Source organism: Theropithecus gelada, chromosome 10, assembly GCF_003255815.1.
Source record: "Theropithecus gelada isolate Dixy chromosome 10, Tgel_1.0, whole genome shotgun sequence".
Taxonomy (NCBI): domain Eukaryota; kingdom Metazoa; phylum Chordata; class Mammalia; order Primates; family Cercopithecidae; genus Theropithecus; species Theropithecus gelada.
In genome coordinates this window covers 6,742,883-6,753,784 of record NC_037678.1, presented here as the reverse complement: position 1 = coordinate 6,753,784, position 10,902 = coordinate 6,742,883, and the positions used below count along the sequence as shown (strand labels likewise).

The following is a 10,902-nucleotide window of genomic DNA, read 5'->3' as shown; positions in this document are numbered from 1 at the left end:
AAGGACCGGGACCTGATCCACTGGCAGTAAAGAAACGTCACTAAGGAAGTGGGGGCAATGGCAGGAAGTGGGGGCCAGAGTGAGGAGACAGGAGCCCAGCCTGGGTCTTGTTTGGGAAGACGCAGCCTCCATGGGCCAAGCAGGAACAGTAGGAAAAGACCGATGGTACAGCCCCCACTCTCGGGACGTCCCTGTCTCCAAGGGAGACAGCCACACAACACTGAGGTGGGGCGGTGAGGAAAGCAGGGATAGCTGGGGAGCGTGAGGGACTCACTCGCCCGGCACAGGAGGCAGGGCTGGGCGGCTCAGGTGAGGGAAGTGATGGCTCCGAGAGCCCCAGCTGGGGTGACAGCTGCAGAGGGTGGCTCAGAGTGGAGGGGCTGTCCCAGGAGCTGGTGAGCTTACCAGGGACATGATGTCCCTTGCCAGGGATGTCACAGAGGCTGTTCCTCAGCTGGATCATGCTGGGCCACCTGACCCAAGGGCCGTCCCTGTCTTAAAATGCACATTGTCCAATAAAGAGTGGAAGAGGATGTTAATGAGCAGGAATGGAGCCAAACTCTATGGGAGAACAGAGCTGGCCAGGCAGAGCCACCGGACACCTGAGGCTCCCTCCTTCCACCACTAACACCATTGCCCCACGGCCTAGAGACGTGGGTAAAAACTGATCTCCACTGAGATCTCCCAGGACGGGGCCTGCACGCGGCAGCCCCTGTCCCTGAGGGGGTCTCTCCGCAGTGCCAGGGACATTGTGGATGCCCACCTAGCAGGGCTCACGCACCTCCCCACCACCCGCTGGCAACTGCAGTTTGGCCACCCTGGAGCCCTGGCTGGCCGGCACGGGGGCAGGGCCAGCACAGACTCGTTTTATTTATGCTCACAAAGGAGCGTCACTGTTGTTAGAACCATCCTCTGACGTGAGCACGACAATGACAATCACCACTGGGTAAATCGTGACACTGGACCGGAGGAACTGACGAACCTGCTTCAGGTCAGAGAGCCGTGGACTCTGTGCTGATCCGTTTTCAGATGAAGAGCTGCAGGGTGGAGGGAAAACAAGTGAACTCCAAATGACTTGGTGTCAGAGCCAGGAGGACAGCAAGGCGTACCCAGCCCAGGCACGGGCAGCAGCTGAAGGCTACCGTTTCAGAGCTCAGGGTCTTGCTTGGCAAGAAGAGAGAGAGTGTGTGTGTGTGTGTGGCAATGCTATGTTGGTCCCCAAAATACTTTTTGGAATCTCAATTGGTCTGTGAAATCAAAATGCCAGGCAACCACTGGCTTACGCTTAGAGGGCTCTGACATTCAGGAATGCTCTGGTGGATTGTTGTGTAAAATAACAAAGGACTAGGCCAGGGGCTGCCCAGGGCTCTCTCCTGTTCCCTGCCTGTCCAGGTGACCCTCACCCTCAGAATGCAGCTCAAATCCCACCCGCACTCCCAGGCAACTGCCAACCCGATGGCTCCCTCCTCCTGACCCTGGCTCCCTGGCAGTCCTCACGGCACCTTCTGCCTTGGCTTGTTTTTCCCGCCTTAGCTCCAGGTGAGCACAGCTGGAACCATGTTCAGAAGCAAGCACACGAAGGCCTGTGACTGCAGACCCCTAAGGAACCTTGCAGATGCTCTCACAGTCCCCACCCCAATTTGCGGATGGAGTGACTCACAGCCGGGGACAAAGGTCCCCTTGCTCTTGCCCCTGCAGTCTACTCACACAGCAGCCAGGAGAGCTTTTAAAAATGCAAAGCAGGTGGCATTCTCCTGAGTAAGCCCTCCCATGGCTCCCTATCTTAGTACAAAAGCTGAAATCTCATGACCTGTGAGACCCTCCAGCTGGCTCGTGGCCACCCCTCCAAAACTGAGTGCTTGCCAGCACACTGCCCACCCAGCTGCAGCCAGGCCCCCACTGCTCAGCACCATCTCCTCAGACGCCCCCCCATTCTTCCACGGGCATGTTCCCTATCCCCTTAGAGCACGCTTGGGCCTGAACTCACCTTGGGTTCCGTCGCCTGTCTCCCCCACTGGAATGCAAACTCCACAGAAGCAGGGCTTTCTCTGCCCCCTGCCGCATCCACAGTGCCGGGAACAGTGCCTGGCATGGAGCCGGTGCAGCCCAATGACTGACTCCATGAAGTGAGGTGAATCACCCACCATGCAGGAAGAGCAGACATGGGTAAATGGGCACTGCCTGGACTCCAGGCGCACTGACTGCATCCTGGCTGCTTGACTGATGTGGTTAATAAATGACTAGAGGGCAAGCCCTCTAGGGCACAGCAGACTGGATACTTGATTAACCCAGTGTCTGTGTTAATTCCAGGTGCCAAAATAATTTCTAGGATTTCACCTGAGACCTAGAGGTAGTTCATTTGAAAATAAACATGATTTCCCAGAAGGCTCGAGCCTTCTCAAGGAAAGCAATGCCCTGGACTTTCCTTCCACAAGAAATCAGGAAGACAGACTTTGAAATTCCCAGTGGGGAAGCGCAGTTGGAGGGGCCGGCCTCGGGCACCACAGTGCGCAATGCTGAACACAGGGCTCCCAGGCAAAGACTGGGAGGTCCCAACACCTGGGCCCACAGGTGCACCCACATCCTCCCATGCTTTTCCCCTTTCTCCTCCACCCCCGTTTATAGAAGTGATCAGAGGTGAATGAGGAAATGGCGGGGGAACTGACCCCCTGGAAAGTCTGAATTTGGAGTGAAATAATGGGGAGAAGTGAACCCTGGAAAGTCTGAATTCTGCTTCATCAAAGCGCAACAGGGACCTGTTTCCCTCTGCTGTCAACCCCAGGGAATGGGGTGTCAATGGGGCCCACAGTCATACTGTCCCAAGCACCAAAGGCATCGCTGCAGGGACCCCTTCTACCCCGACAAGCACAAATGCTCGACGCAACTCCGGGAACGTGTCTTTATTAAAGATGCAAGCAAGCACAGAAGGATCATGTGTAGTGCTCAGTAACATCCATACAGTACTAAAAATAGAAAAATATAAATGAAATTTCACAGAAAGCAGCCTCCCTCACAGAAACACAGGCAAGGTGCTGCCGAGCCCACCGTGCAATGCCACGTGCCACCTGCCTGGCCACGCTTCTCCCCTTTACAAATGAAAACACAGCTTCTCTCTACACCCGTTTCAAATGCAGCACCAAGAACGGAGACCCCTTCCACAGCAGCGACCCTCCTGACCACCACTTTGGGTGCTTCCCAGCCACATAAATGACAGACAACCCCGGTCCCCACGGGGTTGGCTGGCTACTGGCCCCCGTCTCTCCATCGCTTCAGCGAATTTGGGCAAGAAAATTAGGCAGTGAAGCAGTAAAGACCTCACCTTTACTCCCTCAGATACACGGAGGGACAAGGTGGACAGACACGCAGGCGGCCGTGCCAACCTGATCCGAGTGAAACAGGGCTACACTCGCAAAATGGTCCTCCCACGGCTGAGCGCCTCAGGTGCACAGAACAAACTGAACGATAAAGACCCGGGGGGTTTAGAAATTTACTATTAAGCATCTGCTTGGGAGCATTAGTAGGCTATCACTTCAGGAAACAAAGGCAGGCTGCGGAATTCAGCTCAAATTCCGAGCACAACTGGTCCCTTTGTGGCCGACTCTCCACCCACTGCATGCAAATGCTCCTGACTGCGTTAGACTCCCACCTGCCCGCCTCACCAAGCAGACTTCCATCAGCACACGCCCCGCGGGCTCCTCTCTATAGGGCCTCTAGAGCCGCCCGCTGGAAGTCTCTGGCAGAGGGACGTCCTTTCTGAAGACCTAGTGACCGGTTTCTGCTTTATTTCAGGAAGGTTCTGAAGAAGTGAACTCCGTCAGAATAAACAAGTGTCCAGATTCCCCCCAACAGACCCAACTCATCCTCTGTTCTCACCATTATCTCAGAACCAAGTGAGAACAGAATGGCTGTGCCTTAGATAATAAAACTACAAAAATAAAGAGTTAACCCTGAGATCTTTCTACCATTCGGGTGTGGCTCGCTCCTGATTCCCCTTGGAAATGAACTTTTATTTGGTTTACTGACATTTATGTAGATTTCCAGTGAAAAGCTCTATAAAATACAATAACTAATACGGGGTTGAAAAGGCAGACATTCTAGTTGCATATATTACAGGCTTTATCCTTATGGTCCAGGCCATTGGAACTGCAATGTGGAGACTGACTGTAATCAGACATGGAGAGGCTGCACGTTCTGAAGGCGAGACAGCTGCTTTGGGTTGGGAATCATCACACTGCCTCCGCTCACGCCGCTCTTCCCTTCCCCCGCTGTTTCACACGCTGCTTCCAGAGTTTGTCCAGCAAGGAATAAATGAATGCATACAGGACTTTTGGCTAGTAGAGTGTCTGGGTATTGTGAGCATGCAGGTTGTTGTTTCTGTTATTATAAATAAAAGTCAAACGTGAGGTCACACTTTCCCATCTTCTGTTTATACACCAAGTCAAACTTCTCATTCATGGAGACGGTGAAGATGTCCTTCCATAGCCCAACTCTTCCTGAAATGCAAACAAGAGAACTGCTGGGGCCACTTGCTGTCGGGCCAGCTACTGAACTAAAGGAAGCCTTGGAAATGGATCTGGAACATTCCAGATCTATTCCTGGGTCCCTTTGAACTTGGCCTATGGGGGCAGGAAGGGCAGTCTGAGCTACAGACAGGTGGGTCCCCTAACATTTGTGAAACTATTGGATGCAGCAGAACGTGACCTGAACCAGCTTCCCTCTGAGGCTGTAGCGCAGTGAGCCACAGCCACCTCCTGGTGCCATTCCGCACCCCCTGCTGGGGCCCGCCAGGGAGACTCTACTCCTGTTCGGTGCTGAGTCCCCAGCACCTAGAACGGCACCTGGCACGCGGCAGGTGTTTAATAAACATCCCAGGAGTGAGTATGATCTGCCGCGGGAGTGCACTGCTCTGGGCATCGCAGGCAGCTCTGGCCCTCCCCACGGCATTATCCACTCGCAGCTCAACAGCGCCACCAAGGCGTCACTGGCTTCGGGAGCATTTGAAAAGGAAAAAAAACCATCCACAGTGCAGAAAATTTTACAGCAAGTAGGAAGCCCTCCTGACTGCGCCAAAGATGCAGATTTCAAGGAGCCTGCCCTGGCAAACCCTGGGGAGGAATTTAAGGTGAATAAAATAGTTGCAGTATTAGCTAGCTTTAGAGACTAGAGGCAAAATACGCACTGCAGTGAGAATTCCCTGAGTCAACAATAAAATGAGTCTGGGCACAGCCCCCAGCCGCTCGAGCCTAGGCTTGGTCAGAAACCCAGGCCTCTTCCTGGCAGCCACAATGGAGGGCTGAGCTGTGGGCTCAACTGCAGGCACTATGAAGGCTTTGGAAAAACAAAAGACAGAGAGCTCAACATGATAAGAGAAGTCGTTGCTCCCATTGTCTTTGTTAACATAAAGTCTTAGGTTGGTCTAGTCCAATAGCAACGGTGGCTATGAAGATGTCTGGAGCGGGGATTCCGAACTTCCCAGTTATGGGACTGTGAGCGCATCACCCGAGTACTGGCTCCCTGCTTTCAAAGAACTGCTCGTTTAGAATTCTTTCTGTTGTCAGCATCTCTGAGATCAGAGCTCTGTCTCCAGCAAACGTCCTTCACTAGCTCTGTTATTAACGGTGGTCCTTGTCCAGGCAGGACCTCAGGTGTGAAACTGCAACACTGCAAATGCTGAGCTCAAATACCCACCGTAACATGGACTTTCTCTTTGGTAACAAAAAATCATCTATCAGTGTTGGAGAGGGAAAAAAAAACAAGAAAAACTGTTCTTGTAACCCTTTAATGATACCTAAGGGACAGAATTAGAAGCTACTAGAGCAACCAAACTATATTTTCCCATCATTATTTTTCTCAGCTGAGACAGCTGAGAGCTCATCAGAGGAGTCACCCACCTGGTTTAGGATTTGGAATCAAGACAATTTATGCTGTGACATGAATCAAATCTAAGCAATGCAGCTGGCTACTCGGCCCTGCATTCTCACCAACTCAAGAAGATCTTCCGAGCAAAGAGGCAATGTGCTAAAAGAAAACAAATCAAAGAACTGAAATAAAGCAAAACCAAGGTAAACCATGATAAAGCAAACCCAAGGGAAGGAGCATATGGGCACACAGTATGTTCTCGACGCTGCTTCGCCACACACATGAACCAAAAGGGGTATTTTGGAGAAGGTCACATCCAAGGATAACAAGACACAGCAAAAGCAAAACTAAAAAAGAGCAAATAAATGTTAAATAATAAATATTTATGAAGATGTAGCCAGGAAAGAAGTCGAGAGGGATTGTGGTTGAGTTAACTTCCTTCTGAGGAGTCCACTGCTCTGCCTTTAGAGACGGCGCTTTGCGCTTGACCTTCAGAACCACCCTGAGCCATGATCAGCCCCTTTTCAGAGAACAAAAAGCCGCAAAAGCTCAAGGCCTGACCTAAGTTGCGTTCCCAGAGGGCAGCAGAGCTGAGCTGCAGCCCACCACTTCTCTCATCCGTCCCAGGCATCTCCCACTCCATTTTATGGGGGCTGCTGCTGAAGACCCATCCACATTTCTGGGCCCTCCCCTCAAACATTCTCCTCAACCCAGGAAGTGCCCAACACACCAAGTGTCCGTAAGGTTCATACTTACCAAGAGGAGGCCTCCTATGGCCAAGGCCAGCACCCTGGGATTTAAGAGCCTGGGCTCTCCACCATCAGGGTCAAATGCCACACAGCCTTAAGGACAGGGGGAGCAACCCAGGTGGATCTGGGGAGGATTCCTGTCAGGAACACTGTCCCCATCTCCAGCTGCCTCAGGCCCACTGTCACTTGCCACCAAGAGCAGGAACTGGCCTCGCTCTGTGCAGCGGCGTAGCTTGGTACTGTCTGCTTAAGCTCACCGCCCCGAGGTGGGGCTAGGCCCCATCCGTGCTGCCTGCACCCAGAAGATGCTCGGTCAGCGTCCACTCAGTGAAGGAGGAAAAACGGTGTCTCCTACCTTCCCGCTCACTTCACTGAACTCTCCCATGAGTCAGTTAGAGACTGAGAAACCCGTTAGCACACTTTGTGCTCTGAAATGTCATCGCACCAAACCCATCTCCTGGATCTGCTCTGTGAGGCGTTTGATCTCAGGCCATCGGAGTAGACCCCCCCCCCCCAGAAACATCCCACCCACAAAGCCTGAAACGCACTTCTTCACAGTAAAACACTGTCTGCTTGGAGGCACTGCAAACACCAGCGGGCAGGGCACTCTGTCACTCCATGAGCTCTGTGCCATCCACAGGCACTAGCCGACAGAGCACAGACCATGGCCAGCTACAGACTGCTGGAAAAGGAGAGCACGGAGGGCAACAAGCTAGACCTGGCTCTCTAAGCAGGCAGAGAAAGCAGCCTGGCTGGGGCGGGGAGTGCCTGGGCGGGAGGCGGGGTGGGGCACATACCCCGGCCCACGGGCAGGGCCTCGGCGTTGCAGCACTGGTCCACCAGCTGGTGGCAGTGCTCTGTCAGGGCTTCCAGCTGGGTCTTGTCACAGGACACCCCCAGGAATCTGGCCAGCTGCTCCACCATCGTCACCAGGTCCTGGAAGACAAGTGCAGAGAGCAGAGCAGCCCATCAGAGGCGGGGCCTTTTACTGGACATGACTCCAAGCTGGGCACACACTGGGGACTTTTTACACGTGGCCTTCCTTACTTAATGCTCATGACAAGGCTGACATCAGCCTTGTCTGGAAATAACACTATGAAGTTAAGGAATTGCCCAAGCGTGCTCAGCTCTCAAGTGGAGATCCTGAATTCAAACCCTGCTCCTCCAGGGAATTGGGATGCAGACATGAGGTCTTAATAGAGGCTGTGGTTAATTTTTAACAGCAGCAAGAAGTAAAAAACATATTTCAGAACATCGTTCTTGTGAGGAGCAAGACCTAATGGGCTCCTCTTTCCCTTCCTGCTGCCCGTCAGCTGGCCTCTGGGCTGGCCCTTGGGAGCACAGGGAGGCCCTTCTGGTCTCCAGACAGCCCTGCACTGGGCAGGAAGCCCGCTTCATCAGACGCGAGATTCCGTCATGCCTGCCGTACCCTGCCCCATTATTTTACCACACCTGACAGCGGCATGTCACTGATGTGGCTAACATCTTGAGGGGCCATTCCCCAGCCCCCCACCCCTGCCACTTTCTCCCCAGAAGATAAGGAGGCTCCTCCTCTTCTCAATCAGAGCCCTGAGCTGTCGCCTAGAGGTGCCTTGGTCCTCATCAGGAAAACGCTGCAGGCTGTTTCCTCTCCGGAGGTTTGTAAAGCAAATTCCCACATTAGAGCCTCTGAAAAGTCCTACAGTGAAAAGATGATTTAATTTCTTTAATGCAGCACTTCAGAAACCTTGAAAGAAAATGTTCTCTGACCGCTGGTGTGGGCGTCAGCTCCTCCCTGGGCCCCACAGTGCGGGGACCCCTGCGGCAGCAATGCGGGTCTGATTCCGGCCTTGCGCTACCTCCCATGGGGAGGGGTGTGGTGCACCCGCGGCGCGGGGCTTGACGGAGAGTCGGAGGAACAGTTATTAGAGAATGAGCCAAGGAATAAAGAGCTCCCTGTCCCTTGCCCTGCCACCAAGAACTCCATTTCAAAGAAAAAGGGTAGCCATGGAGAGAGAGTGAAGAAACCTGGCTCTCAGAAGAGACGCTGCAAGAAGGACACTGCCAGCTTAAAATCAGCCTGCCGGAGTGGTCAGCAGAATCCTCCTGGGGCAGCTCATTGCCGGTGTGATGTCCATCTCAGAGGAAGGGGCGTTTCTGCCAGGCCACGTCCAGCAACGTGTCACGGGACACTTGCTGGTTATGAAACCCAGCGGGAATCAGGCAGAGCGCCCAGGTCAGCTGGCAGGGGACGGCCCACTTCACCACTCTGAGTCGCACATTCTCCATCTGGAACTAGCGACGGGGCCGCAGCAAGAGGCTGCACACCATGACACAGAGCCAGCGTGTCTGGGTCAAGGTGACTGTGAGGATGAAGTGGGGATACCCAGGGTGCCTGGCACAGTGCGCAGCTCGTGGGAAAAGCGCCCTGGAATTGCGCGGTTCAGTGGAGCATGGGCGGTGAGGGCTCCGGCAGGAAGCACTCCCTCTCAACCCGGGGTGAGAACTCACGGACTCACACCCTGGAGACAACCACGCTCACTCAGGGGTAGTTTTCTGGAGTAAGATGTAAACAATACTAATTCCTAAAACTGTGACTTAACCTCTATTAAAACAATCCATTACTGAGGTTCCTAAAAAAAGAATAAACCCATGCCAATTAGAAGGCGAAACGCTGACTGTCCCAGGGATGCCACTGAGTCACTCAGACTGGCTTTGGTAGAAAATGAAGTCCTAGCACTGACCCCAGCAGCTCTTAAAGGTCCAGGTAGGACTGGTGGCCTTGACCCTGATGGACTGAAAGCAACAGGTCTCACCACTTCCACTGCGGAGCCTGGAAGGCAGAGAAGGATGAACCTCCCTTTAAGGGCTTGGAATAAAGTGTGTGTTTGGACCTTAAAACTTCAGCCCGTCATCACTGAGGACACTGACACCCCAGGAGGAAACTGCTGACCTGGCAGCCGCCCCTCAGATGTGTGGGCAGCTGGCCAGGCGGGCACTTTCCCCATTCACCTTCTCATGTGGGGGCCTCACTGGCCCTGGGCAGTGCATGTCCAATGCCATGTCACTGTGGCAAAATAGTGACCAGCTGACAAATGCACACCCAGGGCCCCAGAAATTCCACTCCTGGGTATGGGCCCAATAAGCACAAACGCTGACATCCACCAGGACTCCAGAACATCCACGGAGGCTTTATTCATGACCACCCCAAAATGAAAACGGCCTCCACGCCCGGCAACACTGGATGGGTGAAGCAGCGGTGGCATATTCGTGCTGCAATGGAGCACCAACCACAGCACAGGAAAGAACGGAGCTCCGCGCCACGTGGGTGGAGGAGCCTCGCCGTCCACACAGAAGCCAGAGAGCAAAACACATGAGAGTCCCACACCCGACAGCTTCCAAAGAGGCAACACCAAGCTCCGGCGAGGGAGATCAGAGCGCAGTGGCCTCTGCGAAGCAGGGCTGTCAACTGCAAGAAGCTGGAATGTTCTGGATCTGGAAGGTGGCTGCCCGGATGTGACAGGTAAAAGGCTGTCAAGTCCCACACGTGTGCCGAGTACACCTCACTGTGCATGACACCTCCACAAAAAGCTACACACCAGGCAGGCCCGTGCCACGCCTACACGTAGGTGATTCTCACAGTCCTCCCAGCCATGCAGTGACAGGGGGTGCTGTCACCTCCCCACTTTACAGAGGCTTGGGTGGGTCAGGACTTTGGCCTGAGCAGCCAGTGTCCAGAGCCTGTGTTGTTCCCCAGAACCACAGGAAACCACAGCCAACGGCTTCATAGAGGTCAGCAGCAGGACCAGGGTTCCGACCTGCTTGGGCCACATCCTCCTCTCTACTACACCGTCCTCTGGGCATGAACAGGGACCCTAAATGTGGCTCTGTGTCAAATTGTGTGGACAAGAGGCAGGCAGGTGGGAGGCCCACAGAGCGTCAGACAGGCTTACCCAGCAGTCAGCTCCGTGGTGCATGTGACCTTGGACCACCGCATGACCTCGCTCTTTCCTCACCATGACACAGAGCCACGGTGAGGACCCATTTGGGAAACCGATAGCACGCGCCAGCCGGCAGCAGACCCGCAGATGGGGTCCCTCCTGCACACCAAGCAAGCCCTGAAAGGCCACGCTCCTGCAAAGGCTGACCTGGCCCGTGCTGACCACAGGCCCGGGTGCCAGAGCACAAAGGAACCCAAGAGTAACTGCAGCAAATGCAACGCACACACCCCGCCCCAGAACCACAACACACACCCCGCCCCAGAACCACAACACACACCCCGCCCCAGAACCACAACACACACCCCGCCCCAGAA

The 10,902-nt window shown here is 54.1% G+C and overlaps 1 protein-coding gene across 1 annotated transcript in view; it reads right to left on the bottom strand.

The window, feature by feature from the left end:
• Positions 1 to 3,835: 3,835 nt before the first annotated feature.
• SULT4A1 (sulfotransferase family 4A member 1) overlaps positions 3,836 to 10,902 on the bottom strand; it is a 37,268-nt gene continuing 30,201 nt past the window's right edge. Inside the window, exons 5-10 of the mRNA XM_025399627.1 lie at positions 10,604 to 10,687; positions 10,279 to 10,443; positions 8,974 to 9,015; positions 8,358 to 8,485; positions 7,406 to 7,556; positions 3,836 to 4,493 (exon numbers count right to left, since the gene is read on the bottom strand). Of these exons, the coding sequence (XP_025255412.1) occupies positions 4,381 to 4,493; positions 7,406 to 7,556; positions 8,358 to 8,485; positions 8,974 to 9,015; positions 10,279 to 10,443; positions 10,604 to 10,687 (683 nt within the window). The 3' untranslated portion in view covers positions 3,836 to 4,380. The remainder of the gene's footprint in view (positions 4,494 to 7,405; positions 7,557 to 8,357; positions 8,486 to 8,973; positions 9,016 to 10,278; positions 10,444 to 10,603; positions 10,688 to 10,902) is intronic.